Here is an 18,550-nt window from a genome sequence, read left to right as displayed (position 1 = left end):
AAAGAACTCTACAAAGCGCTTACAGAAGTAATGGAAGTTCAGTGCACCGTTTCAGATGCCTCGAACATGTCAGCCAGTCTCTTAAGAGTGTTATTAAAGACTGTTCATTGGGACGACCTCACAGGCAGGCAAACTAGACAGCCAACGGATGTATGTAAAATCCAGACCGAACTTGACACTAATCCGTTGAACTGTCAACATAACACAAAAAGCAAATGTTTTGCTACAAACCTACTCCATCTCACCACCCACTTTCTATTTTGAATACAGTGTTAGAAACCAGTGGCAGCAGTGCAGACTGATGAAATAATAGTGGCCTACTGGACACGTTAAGACAGTTAAGACACATTTAACGACTAAATTCACCAATTCAATTCTACAGTAGAACCAGGGCTACAACAAATGTTAAAAGAAAGCAATTTACTGCGTCACTTTGGATCCGGCCCTAACCCAAGCTCTCGCGGTGCCCTGAAGAGCTAGTCTCTAGTTCACTCTAATGTTTTCTTGAACCTGCAACTATATTGCAATGCCCCACACATCTAACTTACCGCCACTTGCTTTCTGGTCCACCTGGCCAATAACCACACTCAAAATTCATAGTATTAATTATGGGATTGTACAAAATTCAAAACCACTTTCAGCTGTTCAAAGCACTTAGCTGGCAGCAAAACCAGGCACTTTCAAACTTCACCCCTTCCCCCCCCCCCAAAAAAAAAAAAACCATGGGGGCAAAACCCACCATGTCTGTCCCCAAATGTTCCGACTCCTGCATTCTTTTCCACTCGAGGGCTAGCGAACAACACTTCGTCACAATAAACGGATATCCCACAAATCATCCACTTAAAACATTACTTGCGGTGCTGGTTTCACTCTACCACAAAGGCAAAAGAATCATAAGAAGGTCTGATACAGTCGACTATAAACATATCCTGGCGTGTACTGTGCGGGTTTAAGAAGGAGTCCAGTCACTCCATGTAAACCAAAACGAACCCCAACTGCAAACACTAAACCGACATACAAAATACCACCAGCAGAAACTCACGATGACTAGCCACTCCAAGAAGGGAGGTCCATGTCTCCCTAAAAGCTTGCACAAGGCCTTTTCAATGCAAACTCCCCTTTCTCCCTGTAATTGTTCGACTGAGTCCCCAATACCTCCCTATCTGCCCGATTATCAGTAAAAGACATGACAACATTCATGAGATCATGTGCAAGTGTCACACAGAAGTGCTTCCATCACACCACCTTTCTATAGGTTTAACCACCTGCCACAAGACCTGCCTGAAACAACGGGAGGTCGTGCTATACGTCACCTAGAGGTGTGGAATTCCGTTTCAGTGGTGCCCTGGACATCCTGTTTGGGATTTTGTTGATTTTGCCCACTGGACAAATAGGCCCAAATCCCTGGTGCACAGTTCAGTTGAATGTCAGTTCACAGTACAGCATTTGCAAAGGTTCAGATTTACAACTTCAGGAATTCACAACAGTTTAGAGAAATAGTGGAATAAACCATCCACCTGGGAAACAATTGTACATTCAACTTTTGCCTGAGCAAATTCAATAATATATATTTGTTAATGTAAAAAGAAATCTGCAGAGTAAGTTGAATTAAAATGTTCTTCTCTTTTCCATGGTATGAGGAAATTGGAGGGGAGTTGCTGAACACACATAAGCATCTACGTTTGTGTCTGTGCACAAACTCGCAGCCCATTCCAGCCCTGGGACTACTACTTTCTGCCAACTTTCAGCCCCTGTAAGAAGCTCCGCAAAAACAAAAAACTTCTTACGTGTAAATCTTTTTATGAGTGCAAAACCAACGTCAGCACATGTAAGCCAAACTTAACTGCGTGCATAGCTTTGAGAATCAAGCGCAATCCGATTTTAAAACGTCCTTGCAGTGTTCATCTAGCTGTAAAAAAGTAACCCAGTCACTGATCTAGCACTTGGTAACATACTCACAATTATTGTTACAAGCAAGCTGAGTAAAGTAAGATGAAGCGGTTTGCCAAATAATTACATAATGTGGTCCAACAGGGATGGTCATACTGAGCGGTCTCAGCTGGTAACCTAGATATTTTTAAAGTAGAATATGGGTTTCATTACAATACTATCTTGTGAAATCAAGTCAGTGTGTAAAAGTACATTAGCCAGAACAATTTACAAAATGCAATCATAATATAATTACAACTATGATATATATTGAGTTCAGTTATAATCCAACATTTGGCATAACAAAGGGGATGGGAAATTCAGAGCTCTACAGTGATGACAAATTTGCCCTAAACAAATGGAACCCTGGTATGTCCAGACTTCAGTACTATGAGAAATATAACATACTAGAGTCCAATATCCGAAATAATATGGACCCTGGAATAATCAGAGAGGTTATTATTAGAACTCTTACACAATGAGAAGACTACCACAATTTGTCGCATCACTGCATGGAGCCAAATAGACCACCTCCATTTTTATAGAGGACAAGTAGGTTTCTGAAGCATCCCATTACTTAAACAAGTGGATATTTAATAAAATTCTCTACTGTGTCTCAAGAGGATATATGAGATGGTTCTGATTGTTTGAAGAACAAAGAGCAACTGCTGGGGCAGTTGCCTTCTCCAGCACTGCATGTCCCCGAGGGGTGCTCCAATACAGATCTCAGTCGATATTTTTATATGAGCTGCTTGACAACTTACCGAAGCACACTACAAAAATACCTCATTTCTGATTCGGCACAATAAGTGGTAAAGTCTGATTTAGTATTCTGTAACTAATGACTGGAAGCTTTAAATGTGGAAGACTAATGCTTTCAAAGCTGATTTATTGCCGATTCCACTGAGCTGTGTGTATGGCAGGCTGTGAAAGTGTATGCAGCTGTTTCTGTATGCTCCAGTGTTGTGCAAGGCTTTTGTATGGGTGCATGACAGCGTTTAAATTGTCTGCGTTTGTGAACAGGGAGCCAGCAAGGCTGAGGTGTGGTGAAATACGGGTGCAGTGTGGGAGCATGAGTACAAGTCTTGCAGCAGCTTTCTGGATTGTCTGTGTAGGAGCTGCCTGGAGATTCCGGCAGAGTGTGCTGCCATTGTCAATTCTCCTTGTGAGTGCTTGCATGACGGTGAATCTCGTTTTCTGTGGCAGCCACATGAAGATCTTGTGTAGCATACATAGAATGTGAAAGCAGGCAGCACTCACTGCATTGACTTGGACCATCATGTTGAGATTGCCACCAGGATGATCCCCAGATTTCTGGCACGATCAGTGGGTGTTGGTCCTAGCTCCGTAGGCCATAAGGTGGCATCCCACAGGAAGGCCTGTTTACAAAAGAACAGTTCTTCTGTCGTTTGATCTGAACTTGAAGTAGTTGGTTTGCATCCATTCTGCTACCATCGTCATATAATTGGTGAAGTTGGCTCTGGGGGGGTAGGGGGTGAGGATTTGTTTTGCCTGTCAGCGAGAGGATGAGTTGGTGTCATTGGCGTAAAAGAGGAGTGTGACGCCTTGAGATCGGATGATGTTGGTGAGCAGAGTCATGTAGACGAACAGGGTAGGGCTAAGACAATCTTTGGGGGAACCTGCTGATCAGACTCTTGGTTTCCAATGTGAAGGGTGGCAGTCTGCCTTTTTGGGTTCTTCCGTAAGGCAAGAGCAGAACCGGTTTAGTGCAGGTCCTTGGGTGCCAAGCTCATGGATTCTTCTGATGAGTGTGTTGTTGAATGGCGCAAAGAGGTCGAGCAAGATGAAGGCTGCGGTTTGTCCTCTGTCCAGGATGGTCTAGATATCATTGGTGCCAGTGATAACTGCTGTTTTGGTGCTGTGTTTTTTTTTTTCTGAAGCCCGATTGAGCGTTGTCCAGTAGGTGGCGTTGTTCAAGTTAGTTATGAGTTGCTTGTTGATGGCCTTCTCTATCCCAATGGCTAGATAGGGGTGGACAGAGATAGGACGGAAGTTACTCAGTAGGTTCGGGTCAGCCTACGGCTTCCTGAGGATAGTTCTGACAGCTACATGCTTTTAGTTTTCCAGAATGTGGCGAATGTGATGGAGGTGTTGATGATTTGAGTGAGGGTTGTGCTCATAGGTGATGCTCCAAGGTTGTATGCGTGGTGGGGGTAAAGGTCTGTTGGGGCTCCTGAATGGATGGTCTACATGATTGTCACTGTATCCTCTCTGGTAAAAACGTTTTTCATTCAGTCTTGTGGCGGGGAAAGGCTTTAGGCAGCTTTTTTCTTTTTTTTACGAAGCCAAATATGGTGCACCAGATAATCTGCAGCACTTCTTAAGAAGAAGAAAAAAAACAAAAAAAAATGAAACTTCATTATAAGCAGAATCTACAAGCCACAACTTTTTGTGGTCCCAGATTCACAGTGTCTGACTAAAGAGGTCAAATTTGCGACTGCCTAAAATGCAACTGCATGCCTTACTTAGTCCCTGCATTACTGTGGCTTTCCCACATCAGGATGGCCGTATCTTGGATTCAACTTATAGGACCTGAGACCTCCTTTTGCCCCACAAACCCTGCTTATACAAACGTTTCTTATGTATCGCAAACGCACACATGGACCAGTGCCCCTCTGCCTTACCTGTAACCCAAGGCTTGTGTTTGGCTTAAGTAAAGATCTCTAGTGTAGTAAGGACAACTGCTTTGCTGCCAAACTCCTAGTTCTCAGACTCTTTAGCTATGTTCCCTTTCATCCACCCTCAATAGTTATTTGTTTCCATTTACAGAGCACAGATAATGCTGTGTGAAGATCTGAATGACCAACGGCAGCGTGAAGAGCTCTAGTTGAAAATCAATGCAGTGTCCGCATTTAGAATAAGTCCATTTGAAGAATTCTCTTATCCTTTTTACTTTACTTGACCAGCGTTTCCTGTGAATGTTTTATAACAAATTCAAGGCAAAGTGTATAATGTTACCATGTGCTCTGTAACCCAAGGGCTGGAAAGAGGACATATAAGCCATCATGAATTGTTTAATCAATTACTTACTTTAACTACTTAAGTGTTATTCTGGACATATTTTTGTAAGGCTGCCAAAATTCATCATTAACTCTTCAGAACTCTAGCTTTTCCATTATAAATTAGAATAAAGAAAAGAAGGGGTTGCCTTCCCCGGAACATGAAGATGAAATAGGTGTGCAAGACGTACATAATATAAACTTGCAAGATTGCTAAATTTCTTGAGAGGGGGGGGTAACAGTATGGAAAGGCATGGCTGTGACTGGATGAGAAGAAGAAAAAAAAAACTAAAAGCCAAAAGTGCTTGGCACTCAACCTCTCGCACCGATCATCAAGGGCTAGGTCTCCCTGCTGACAGGAAGGTGGCCTTGGACGTTCACCAAGGGCCAATTCCATTTTTCTTGATAACCAAGCTAAATGCTGTGCTACTTTTCCCATGAATAATGGTAGCTATGTACACAGGGTGCGTTGGTACATATGACCCTTGGTATCTCTGTACTGTCTGGAGGCAGGCCTTTCACAGGCACCGTTTCTGGAAGGAATCCTCCAGTGACTATTCCTGTTCAGCGCTCATAAAGTATGCATTACAGAAGCAGGAAAAACCTACCTAAAGTTTAAGATACAAACGTTTTTGGGCTAATCATTGAACTAAAAAAACCTGATGGAAAGCTGAGCGATGATTAGTGCATGCAGTGTGACCTCCAAGCACAAAACGCATGCGGCATGTTTTTGCGCCTTATTAACCTCAGGTACTCCTTGTTCCGTCACCCTTTGGACATTTAACAGCACACATTGCACGAAATGCACTCTCTACTCTTTTGCACCCCAAACTGCATAGTTGAGGTGCTTGGTGTGTCATCCTAATGAGATGGGTGGTTTGCACTTAAATAGACTGGCTACATAGCTACCAAGTTTTCAGAATGGTTTTGAGTGACATTTCCATGTTTTCAGTGTGCACGTGTGACATTCACTGACTTATGAGTAACACTCTGGGTTACACTTTATATATGCTCCTGTTGGAAGACATGCAACCTACTTCTTGCACTGAAGTGCAAGGATTGGCTTCTGCCTTGTACTTTAGATCATGGCAAGACAAACTGAAGCGTGATAAGCAGCTCTCTTTGGCCAAATAATGTCTTTTCCCTCATTGTTAAATCGTGGTACTTCCAACCTAAGTGTTTTTTGGGGGCAACTTCACACTCAATTATTGGATTTGTGGTGATAAAGGTTTTAAATTCAAGGCCCGGCTGTTGAAATTGTTACATAGCAGTAGTATCATTGTACTATGGGCTCAGAGGGGGGAGTTTTAACTCATTTTACATTTTTTTTTTTTATAAACATTTAATATCCAGTGCTGGGCATGAAGTCCCAACTAAAGGTAATTATGAGGCAGATAACTGCTGCCTGCTTTGATTTTTGTTTTAGGAGGTGTACGGCAAGACAAATGCTTTTATTGTGGAGAAGGGTGGAGAGGGGGAAAATTATTGGTTTGTTAATTTATTTAGTAGCAGGACTATTGTGGCAGAGCATGGCACAGTTTTGAGACTTTTATTTGTAAGGCAATTTGCTTGGACACAAAAAAAAATTTATCTCGTAATGCAAATGCTCCAATGTTGAACTGCAAACTCAAAGTTTGCCACTGCACTACTGGAGATCTGTGATCTTGAGGGCTCGAGTACGAGGACAAATGAACATTAGAAATCATATTAAAGGTGACAGGCTGGGGTGTCGAGACTAGGGGATAACAGGCAGCAGGTTTTCTATGGTCGCGGCTGCTATGTACTTTAATGTACAATTACTAGTGTCAGAGCTCAGTAGCAATTGGCAATGAGCAATCATGGTGTACACACATGCAGACGTTTGTGAATGTACATGCTATTTTTTCTGCACTCGGTCGTAAGCACCATTTCAGAAATCAGGACAAACGCTACTGTCAACTATGCACAGTAAGGAGTACCAGCAACAGACCTTATATTTTGTTCTAAATACCAGCATTATTTACTACAGGCATAAAGTCTTACAGTTGTTACCGTTACGACTGCTGCCTAATTTAATGTTTGTAGCTGCCAGCTGGGACAACGGATCACTCGAAGGACGTACTTGTTACTTGTAAAGGGCTGCAAATGTGAAGGCAGGTGGGGAAAAGGGGCTTTTCAGGCGCAGAGCAGGGATGCAGGACTTAGAAAAACATACGGCCTGCCAGTGAGCGCAGCCTTCTCCATGTCGTGCTTGGCTAAAAGTCCTCAACCACTCTGGCAAAAGCGGACCGCATGGCAAGGAAAAACAAATCTGCTGCTTGAGCTGCTCTGGGGCCCAGTCAGATCCTGAGTGGTCACAGAGGGGCAGTGGCATCTTGCCGGAAAACAGCAACATGCAAGGTGCCACTTTTCAGATACACGTGAGGGCACTGTTGGTTTATCATTATGACCCTGCGGCACAGACAAAAGACCAGATTTATGCTCAAGTCCCTGGCTCTGCTTCATTGTGGGCGGTAATGTTCATTCCCGCCACAGCAATCGATGGAATGATGTGTATATAAAAGTAAATAAGATTGAGACATGCTAGTGTACTCACAAAGCTTGCTTGCACCTGGCCAGCACAGTACACGCATTCCCAGTGTACTTGGTTCAATGTAGTCAAGCGTGTCTTCTGGGGTGCTCCAGGCATTATAAGGTGCGTGACTAAAGCAATTTGGTGTAGTGATGCTCACACTAGCACTAAAATGTGTTAGTCTAACCCCTGATGCGTGGCACTTGTCAGGGTTGTTGCTAGACTGCACAAGAATATTTCTTGTTATAGCCTAGAACACAAAGTAAACCAAGAAGGATTGAGAAAGCGGGTGAAACTAAAACAATCCATACATGAGGGTCCATATACAATGTTTAAATCAGACGCTTCTATTCCTCCCGTAAGAGACACCAAAAAAGTGTATGCCAGAGAAATTCATACTGCTTATACTTTATGGTTGCAAACCAGCAGTCATCACTTGTAGGCAAGACTTCTAGCAGAGCACATTAGCCAACTGCAGGGACCATGAGAAAGATGGAGAAAATGACCTTATGATTGTGATGAACAATGTCAGCCACAACACACAACAGCGCTCATCACCTCTGGGACAGCTGAACAGAGACTCAAAATAAAACAACGCATCAGCTTAGGATACTAAACGAGGCAGCTTTCATACTAGGTCCAGAGGTAAGGGAATGCTTTGACCTTGCGGAGCTTGTTACCTTTAATGTAATGGGCTCTGCTTTTAGCGTTTTAGGACCAAATACCATGATAGTGTGTCACTAAACGTACAACAGCATTATCAAGCAAGAGAGAAAACGTCCACATGGTTCAACATGATAAGCAAATTTAGATGAACAGCCGATGAACGTCTGATTCATTGAAACTTGCCATACACTGGGCTCTTGAGAATTCAAATCAGAGGAAATATAGGCACACTGTGCACTCAGTACTGTAAACAGCAGGCAAATAAGCTCAGTGATAAGAAAACTTAACCTATTACGAGGCGGCTCCTCTTAATGCTAGCAAAGGTTTGTATATACCGCAAACATCACTGGTTCAGGCACACTACCCACAGTGGAGAAGCCGATCCAAGCATGCATGTGAACGCAGGATCAATCAGCCAATAAAAGCATAATCTAAAATAATAATTTTAGCACTGAAGTAATCCTCTAATATATACAAGCTGGCTTAAGCGAAGACTTACTTTAGGCAGCCATGCTGCAATCCACCACAACAAACATCCGCATGAAACAATATGTCCAGGAATGTTGGAGTAGGAATAGACTCTAGTAACTACTCAACATCCAAGTATAAAAACACATATTTTATATATGTTGCATAAAACCCAGCAGGCAAAATCTCCTCCTTTGATGTTGTAAATCAAAAACTCAAATTTCGTAGAAGATACATAGCGCACCTTGTTGCCTTGCAAATTCAAAAGAAAAGAAAAGGAAAAGGGGAAAAAAAAAAAAAAAAAGAAGAAGAAGGAGTACACACAGTTGTCACTTCACACATTTTAAACTTTGAAATGACCGGAGAAGGGACTACTTTTGACTTAATGGAGGGAAAATAATGAAGCCCAGGTCGCTAATGACAGATCAAAAGTAGAATACGATTTATTTCCTTTATGGCACAGAGTTTAAAGTCGGCTCGCAAAAATCTGAAACTAAAATGGGCACATCTTAAACCGAACACATCAAAGAACAGACATGTAATTTCTGTAACCAGAGCTGTGAGATCGCAAGCGAAATACAGAAAATGCTTAACAGCATAAAGAAAGAGAGAAAGTGAAGGACTGTCGGCGAAATTGTAGCTCTGCCCTAAACGCAAATTCTGATGTACAAAGTACTACTTCTCAGAATCCCGTACAGTATCTCCCCGCAGAAGCCTACTTTGGGAGGCAAGGCAGTAGGAAAAAACACTTGATATCATGCCATTTCTTTTTTAGGGCGGAATGTATGGCCATAACTGTAGTTAACACCGAACAAATACCGTTTAACATTACAACTTTATGAAGTTCAAACGGCGCGTACACAGTCGAGAAAGGCTTATTTATGCACAATTTATCTCCACACGAGGCCATGGCTGAGTAAAGCACGAACCTTAGCAAGACTGAGCCTGCCGTTGGCAGTTCCCAAGTGCTGAAGCCATTCAAAATCATCAGTCGATGGGAGATGTGAATGTCACAGACAGGTCTCAGCTATTTGTGCAAGGATCAGAATAGCCTAAATCGACGACTGAGGCGCTCCTGCAGCAGATCATAAAAGTGTACTCTGCGCTTGTTAGTCTAGGGAACGTCAAACCGCAGATGGTGGCGAGGATGGAAAAAGCTAATCTGAATGGAAATACTGCCAAATTAGTAACGCAAATATAAAACTTTTTGGATCGTTAGTGAAAGTTGGAAATGAAGCAGGGAGAATGCTAGGCTTGCACAGATTAGGGGCTAAATGTAGATAAATCTGAAAAAAATCTCAACAATAATTCTGCACAGTATTCACAACAGAACATCAAGATAAGGTGCAGTAGGTGAATAGAATTAAAGGAAGATGTGACTATTTACAAAGAAAAGCAATGCTGGAGACCGCAAACATACGAGGGAATAAGGTAACAAAAGCAGACAAGAAAAGTCCAAGGATTGTAACAGCAGCTTGGTGACAGTAGGCAGCGCCACGACTATGTTCTATGGATTGCCTAATACAGAAGAATTACTAGGGCTGCAGAAAAGCTAGTTTAGTGTAATTCCACAGAGCAGGGCACCAGAGGCAGACAACTAGAAGCCAGTGAGCCCCACATTACTGATGGTTAAAGGAGTGTTATCAATTCTAAAGAAAAAATATAGCATACATCAAAGCAGGCTTCCGTTCACACAGAAGTCAGTTTGGTGCCAAGGCATTTAACTAGATTGCAAACACCATACAATAAGAACATTGGTTCAAGAAGTAAAATGTCAAGACAAGTTTATCCTGTCAGTCTGACTGGGAAAACAGACATGGTCAGTGAGATGAATATTATGTACTTCGGCCTCATTGAGGGAATACCACACAAGACATGTACATGATAAACAATGTTGAGATGGAGCAAAGATGGTTAACTAGGTATGGGCAGGCTGGATGATGAGTGTCTGTGAGCTTTAGTATGTTTAACTACTTAATTTAGAGGGCTGAGCTATAAAGGTAGGAACACTACAATACAAACTGAACATCCCCTTTAAAATCCAATTCATTGTGTGTTAAATGTGGAGTTGACTTTAGAAGGGGATGACTGCATCTGAAAAATGAGTTAGCAGGTAGTGTGGAAAAGTCTACAGCACACAAGCAGGGAGCAAAAACACACCAGACCTACAATTAAGGAAGATGCTGGTGGCCACCGCCTTGTAACAATGAGCAATCTAGCCCTCAGAATCACAACAAATTAAAAAAATACAATTCTATTTGCAGAGTTAAGAATGTACTTTTATAAGATAGCTTATGCTGGACATTGCTTTAACATAATTTTTAGATATGCATCACAATGACTCTACTCTGCTGAAACCCTAAAGATTATTATTTCAGTAAAAGATGGTCTAGATTTAATCCAGTTTGGTTTAACAATGGCTGCAAACTGTCTAGCAAAGACATTTTTGGAGAGGGAATCGATTGGATGCAACAGCACAAAAAGGCTAACAGTCTACCACAACTTGAAAAACCTAGAACGAGGATTGGCTATGGCAGAAACTCAGTGCCAGGACGAAAAGCCACTTCCCTAAAGCGGTCAACGTTAGCGCCAGGGTCCACAGAGTGCAACTCCTAGCCAAATAAACAGTAACAGAACCCTCTAATTCAAAATAAACGCGTCACCATATGTTCACTGGGCACCAACCCTTTATTTTACCCTCCTTAGAGACGTTTCCCCTCTATTCCAACGCCCCCTCACCCGAGCATCTCTGCTCTTCAGAGGCACCTATAGCTTTGCTTCTAGCTCTTCCTCGGCCCATTATCCCCAAGGACCCTCGCCTTTCACCTTGCAGTTAAGCCATCTTCTACCATGACCCATGCTTCTCAATTTACTAAGTGAGTAGCTTATTATGAAGTCTTCATTGATTTGGTTCAGTTCTCGTTATGTTACTCATGTTATGTTCCCCTTCATTATCGATTACCGGCTAAAGTACCTCAGTGCAAAGAAAACAAAAACAGGACTTGACTGAAATGGGCAACGCCGGAGATGTGGGGACACCTACCTAACACTTATTAACTTAGTTCCCCTCAGCATCAGACAAGCCTTAGGGACTCACACAAACCCCCTTAAAGGACCACCCTATATGCCCCAAAAAGTATGAGCTGCACTACCTACCACCCATTGTCCCTCTCAAAATTCAACACAGACACAGTCCACTCCCACTTTGAGCCAGACCCCACCCCTCTGTACCCGCCCATATCATGTCCCCACAACCACTCCTTGATACAAAACCTCTTCAGTAGCCAGCATTCTTTATCTGTCCCTTCGATGTCAAACTCTGAAACCCCTAACCCCTTGAGTACCATAGAAACTACTCATTTCCCCTTTATCCTAAACCTCGACACTTCAGCTCATGTCCTTTCCCCTTCCACACGGCTAGTCCCAAGGCCTCCCTCGCGCCCTCCACCGCTGCCCTGGTGTCCCGGCACCTTACCCTCTCGAGCCTTCAGCAGCACAGTATTCGCCACAATGTTCTCGAGCTCCATTGGGCCCGCTCTGAGCCCAGCTGCCTGGGCCTCAGTGACCGGCCGCTGACCCCGCCCTCAGCCCTCAGTCTGGCCAATCTGCGCTGACCCGCGTGCCATTGGGCTGCTCTTCGGCCGCAGCACCGCCCTGCCGTACGCCCATTGGCCTGAAGGCGGCAGCCCGACAGGGATGTATTGGTTCGGGACCAACAAAGGCGGAGTCAAGTTACAGCTTTCTCTACTATTGGATATTTGTTCTGCTATTTATTCCCACCCACCAGGACACATATTGCCAACCCCAGCTCGGTACTTTCAGGGCAACAATGCTGATTGGACCATTATCTGCCGCTCACTGTCAGTTCTTCGAGTCTTTGGATTCAATAAACCAGCCACCTGGGCCAATGGACACTCCCCCCCACCGCTGATAGGATGCGCGCATGCGATGGGCAAAGCAGCTGTCACTGTCCTAGAAATGAAGTTCTGATTGGGTGCCGACACTGACCCCTCACGGTTACTTCGTAAAGCAAGCGTTACTCGTCGATCTCGGCTATATTGTTGATCACTTGGCTAGAACTGGAACTATACCAGCGCTACTAAACTCGCCATTTCTCCGTGGTTCAGCAAAAACGTCCGGGCGTGGCAATGTTGTCGGTAGTCCTAAAGACCTGGTCTGCGACCTTTTGAACTGCTCCTCTACAGTCGGGTGACCTTTCGACTTTACTAATTCCGTGCGTACTTGTTTTTTTTTTGTTTTATGTAGTGCGAACGTGACACAAGGGTTTAAAGCTTTGATGAATATGGCTCTCATAGAGCGCCCCTATAGTTTCAGTTTCTAAATGTCTCAACTCACTGACACTTCTATGACATATAGCATGACTAGATTTTTAAGGTAAAACAACGGGACATTTCACAAAAATAGTGGGACAGGGACAGCTGGTGAAAAACCGGGACGCCTGGTCACCCTAATGACATAGCAACAGCTGATAACAAAACTCACTGTTGTGATGTCATAAAGGCCTTTCAGGCCAGGCTGACGGCGCTCTTGAGAGCCTGTCAGCCCGCACTGCTTGTCTGCTTTGTCTGAAAGCAGAAAGCACAGTTGCCAAAGGTTGAAGGAAGGATAGCAGGTAAGTTTTATTTTTTTTAGGTCAACCATGCAATCGCGTTGACCTGTTGCACAGTTGCCAAAGGTAGAAGGTAGGATAGCAGGTAAATTTTAATTTTTAGGTCAGGCGTGCAGTCCCTTTGACCTGTTGTAAGACTTGTGGGCTTTTAACCATGCCCACCTCACGCCTATCACTTTCACTTGTTTGTGGACTTGCCTTTCAAAAATCCTTTGTAATCATTGGTAAATGCTTTATGTTTGTCCCGCCTAGGGGAGGTTTTGTTACTGCCTTGTAGGCTGCCCCTTTTACATGGATAATTGCACGAGTGCCGATATGTTTGACTAACCGAACTTCTTTTTGCTTTTATGCGTCGTTCACGCTCAAGGCAGCCTTGACGCTTTGAGTCGGCTTGCTTATGTCAACTGTTTTATTTTTCATTTTCAATTTATGTGGCAAGACAAATCCAGTTAGGAATTTACAATGCCAATAGCTCTAACACAAGCAAATGCGATACCTATTGCATTGCAAATGCTTGTTAACCTTTGAGGCAGGGATACATAACTGAGGCCATGTTATGTATGGCCTCCGCCATTAATTTTCTGCCACTTCACAGCATTTGAAAGCAGGGACAGATGATTTTGGGGGCCATGCATACAATTAGATTATAGACAGGTAAAAAGTGAACTTCGAGGATGTTTTTCACCTCAGCGTTGTGAGTGACTTCATATACAACCCAAGCTTTGCTCTTATTGTCTATTTCATGTCACTCAGAACCCCTTGGTGAAAATCATCCCTGTAATTATATGTTAGCCATCTAAAATTCTAACTGGCTATATGAACTCTATATTAAGTGATACATTTTTTTGTTGTGGGAGGGTTAAGTCAATTTGCCCAGAGTAACCGGGTGTTGAGCAAGGGCGTAGGAGACACACTATTTGGGAGGGAGGCATTGACGTCCTTGGGAAGAGCTGAGACAGAGGCTGGCTTGGCTGCAAGATCGAAAGAACGAGCCAAACCATCAAAAGATGTGACTTAGACAACAAATCGGATATCAAGCATAAATATGCTAAAGACTATACAATTAGGGGATGTGGCTAAGCAGCATGGCTGACAGGATGTTAACCCCTGTGCTCCCAGCCAGCCTACGCATAAATCCTGCATAATCCTTAAATTCACAGCCTGCTGAGGCGACCACATGCACCCTATGAATGACAGTCACACCTGAGGGCGAGACTGATGCCGAATCTGACCACCTGTGACGCCCAGTGACCGACAGAGCTGTGGAGTTCTCTGTGGCTACTTGCATGTGGGCCCCATGCCAGTGATGGTCAGGGCCCACCACTCTTGCCTGACAGTTGCAGGGTGCTTCACTGCGGGTGGCTGCCCTGTGGTACAGATCCTGTGTGCAGGTCCCGCCTGCAGAGAAGAGGACGGGGGCTTGGAGCCCCAGAGAATGTCGGGGGCCAGGATGGAGGTAGGCGGCCATGCTGAGCGGAGACAGATGCACACTACACTGGACCTGGAGCAGGCTGTCGCTCGAGGCCCTGTCGGTGATTGGAGGGGTCCCTGGGAAGCACTGGGCCAAGTGGCTGGGCCGTAAGGTGGAAGCAGTGCGTCTTGTCTGGAGCACTGCCACAGAGATGCGCGGCCACCAGAGTGGACATCAGGCCCGGGGCCTTAATCTGGAGCAGGTGGTCTAGCCAGGCCTCTCTGCATGGTCTTAGCAATGCAGCAGAAGCTGGGAACTGATTGTTGTGCCACTACTGGTCTTGGGCACACACAGCAGGGCACAGCAACCTGTCTATGCCTCCTCCCTGGGAGCTGGACATGTGGGTCTGTTGCATTTCGTTGGGCCTCACGTATTTTCCCTCAAGCCCTGGCCCCATATCCTACATTGAAGCACCCTGAACATGCCGACTGAGAGGGGGCACCTCCTGATCAAGGCCTGTGGCCAGGATGCTTCGCCTTCTGGAGGCTGCAGACACTGGACCTTGGCCTGGACCGTTGGGTGCGGGGAGTCCCCTGTGGCCTGCTTGGTATGGCATCCTTGGTGAGGGGCTGACCGTGGGGTGCCCCCTTCAGATGTGCGTGAGAGTCCCGATTTGACTCTCGCAGGTGTCTGTGGATAACCTGCTGGAGGGGCCTAAATGACGGCTTGTGGACCCGGCCTTTGGACAAGCAGGCCCTGTGGGGAGGCGGCCTAAGGGGAAATCAGCGGAAGGCAGGCCTGGAGCCCCTGGCTCCTGAAGATACGCCGTAGCTCAGGTGGGGCCGCTGGCTGGTGTGACAGCTTGGGAGTGGTTCACGGGAACTGGTGCCCAGGGGGAACCTTGTGGACCCTGGATTGGGGTGGCAGGAGCCGGGGTGCCCAGTAGTTTCACATCCTAAGAATACCATCACACTGTACACAATGCTGCATCGGCAGCCCCAGAGACTCACACAGCAGAGTGGAGAAGACATCACAGAGGGTCCCCCAGAGAGGGATCAGGAGCCAACCAGACCTGAGTTGCTGGCAGACATACATGGTTCCCAGACCGCACTCAAACATAAAATAGAAATTGTCTCCAATGATATACATCTCCTCCATGCTGATCTGTGGAAGGTAGTGGATAAAGTCACTAATGCTGAAGGTAACATTGAGGCCATGCAGGGGGAAGTCGCAACTCTTAAACAGCAAACGGCCCAGATGTCCATGATCTCTGATGAACTTGAGGGCCGAGTGGAGGATGCTGAAGGCCGCTCAAGGCACAGCAACATATGTGTGCGAGGATTCCCGGAGAGAGTGGTCGGGACCTCAGCAGAAAACTTCCTCGAGAACTGAGTGAGGAATGTGCTTCAGCCACAGGGATTGTCAGACTTCTTCATGCTCAAGGGGGCTGACAGGGCCCTGATGGCTCCTCTTCTAGGGGCCTGTCCTAGGACATTCATTACAAAAATCCTGAAGTACAGTGACTGCATTCTTCATGCCTCCAGTGAGTAGGCGGTGCCTCTCTTCGAGAACTGTTGAAAAGCCATTTACACGTACTACACCAAAAAAGTGCAGGAGCTACGTAAACCCTTCCTGAGCATGAAGCAAAAGCTGAAGACAATGCAGCTCAAATATATATGCTTTTGGATTACTCACCTTGCAGGGGAAGGCACACTTCTCCAACCACCCTGAAGACGTGTGGGAGTGGCCGGAATTTTGGGACAAATCTGCAGCTCTCCTGCTCCGTGGTAGCCTGTGGGGCAACTCTGGGCCTCAACCATGATGGGGCCCCAGATGCAGCTGTTCCAGTGAGGACCGCTGAGAAGCTGGCCCCTTGAACTCCCAAATAGTGACGTTGCTAGAGGATGGCATCATGCAGGTGCGCATCACTGGGGCCCAAAGATGTCGCTGGACGATGGAACCCCACCTCACAGGACTGAAATAGAGGCTGGGGCATCGGGCCCTACACTACACTTTATACCTGAAACACTGGTCGCCCTGAGGTGGGGAATGGCATTGGTGATGGCTGCAGGTGAATGCTGTTTTGTTATGTGGAAGTTGTGCTGCTTGTGTGCTGGTTTGCTGGAGGGACTGACTGTTTCCGGTGTCTCTAAACAGGTGGCGCCTGGCGTTGTATGAATGCGGGGGAAACAGCGGCTGCTGGGGCAGTGTCAGGCTAACAGGCTTGAAGTGAATGGAGGCCCACAGCAGCGCTGGGTCAGTGATCGACCAGCACTGTGCATTTTTACGTGTGGGCAGGGCCTGGTACCCCTGTCAGGGGCCAGACATCATGTGCAAAGATGCATGGCTAGCTGGAAGTTGCTTGTGTTTGCTTGTCCCTGTTGGACAGATGGGGATGCTGTGCAGGTCCTGGCACATGCAGTGGGCGGGTTGCTATAGTCGTTATGTTAAACTATGTTAGTCTGGGGGGGGGGGGGGGTGGGAAGTTGATTGGTTTTGTTAGTTTATCTTTGTTTCTGTTTATACAGTGGTTGGAATTGACCATGATCCAGTGGGTGGAGGAAAGACACCCACACAATCTCTGTCCAGACAGTGGAGGTGACTTTAGACTTCTGACTTGGAATGTCAGGGGCTTAGGATCATACACAAAGAGATTTAGGGTGCTCACTTTCCTGAAGTGGCAACTGATTAATATTGCTTGTCTGCAGGAAACCCATTTAGGTGATGCTGGAGTCATGCATCAAGCCAGGAAGTGGCTGGGTCATGTTTTCCACTCCTCTGATTCAGTGTGTGCCAGAGGGGCACTGATTTGGGTAGCAACAGGGACATCATTCTCCTTAACATATGTCGAGACTTATACATATGCTGCTTATATAGATGACCCTTCTCCTTCCCAGCAATGCAGAACCTACTGGTGCGGGAGCAGGACACACCTATTATTTGCTGGGAGACTTCAAATGCATTGTGGATGAGGGCATTAACAGGATACCGCCCAGAAAGAGTTATAAACCCCACATGAGTCTCTTTCACTGAGGTCATGAGTAACATGGACCTAGTAGATGTCTGGTGTGCTCGTCATCCCATGCAGAGGGCGTTCACATGGCGCTTGCAAACTCATCACACATACAGCAGGCTGGGGAGAATATTGGCAGGTGGGGTCCTATGCATCGAGGACAGGGAGGTGATGCACCTTGCACAATTCCTATCTGATCATTCCCTGTCTGCTGCACTTTGAAAGTGGAGGGGGGTGGGGGAGCTTGCTGGGAAATGGGATGGCGGATGCCGGCTGATATACTCACTGACCCTGTTTGGAAGGAGGCTCTCTCTTGTGCCATGATGGACTATCTTGACATTAACTGGGGTACCATGGCCCACAGTGCCACGGAATGGGAGGCACCTAAGGCTGTATCGAGGGGCACCTGGATGGGTCTGACTGGTGGGGTACAGACACACCTTCAGGGGAGGCAGACCTGGTGGCACTGCAGGGAAGGAACCAGTCTAGCCCTGACAAACGTAGGGGAGAACTGGAAAGGCGTAGGCAGATAGTGGACCTTTAGGACCGCCCAGACAAAGAACCTTAAAGCAATATAGGCAGCAGCTACACAGGGAGGGGAGACAAGTCAGGCAGGCTACTGGCCTGGATCCTTCGCAGGGAGCACCGGCGTCCCTGACAAACCACTAGCTGTCCCCCGCAGGCACTAGAATTACTACCGGTGGGAATTGTGTCTGCATTCCAGGATCATCTGGAGCGGTTGTATACCACAGACCTAGGGATAGCACCAGACTGCTACGGGTTGCATCTAGAGGGGTTGGGGCTCCCTGCACCTGGGGAGGTGGCAGCTGAGGAAGTAGACGCGCCCGTTGAATTAGAAAAA

General features: G+C 45.9%; 1 protein-coding gene across 2 annotated transcripts in view; it reads right to left on the bottom strand.

Moving 5' to 3' along the window:
* GRK6 (G protein-coupled receptor kinase 6) overlaps positions 1–12,256 on the bottom strand; it is a 201,620-nt gene extending 189,364 nt beyond the window's left edge. Inside the window, exon 1 of one of the 2 annotated variants that reach the window (XM_069244490.1) lies at positions 12,110–12,256. In XM_069244490.1, the coding sequence (XP_069100591.1) occupies positions 12,110–12,161 (52 nt within the window). In that variant the 5' untranslated portion in view covers positions 12,162–12,256. The remainder of the gene's footprint in view (positions 1–12,109) is intronic. The other variant, XM_069244491.1, reaches the window with a different exon arrangement.
* Between the last annotated feature and the right edge of the window lie 6,294 nt (positions 12,257–18,550).

The sequence above is a fragment of the Pleurodeles waltl genome, chromosome 7, assembly GCF_031143425.1.
Source record: "Pleurodeles waltl isolate 20211129_DDA chromosome 7, aPleWal1.hap1.20221129, whole genome shotgun sequence".
Lineage (NCBI taxonomy): Eukaryota > Metazoa > Chordata > Amphibia > Caudata > Salamandridae > Pleurodeles > Pleurodeles waltl.
The sequence above is the reverse complement of the archived record's forward strand: the minus strand, read 5'-3'. Positions and strand labels throughout refer to the sequence as shown.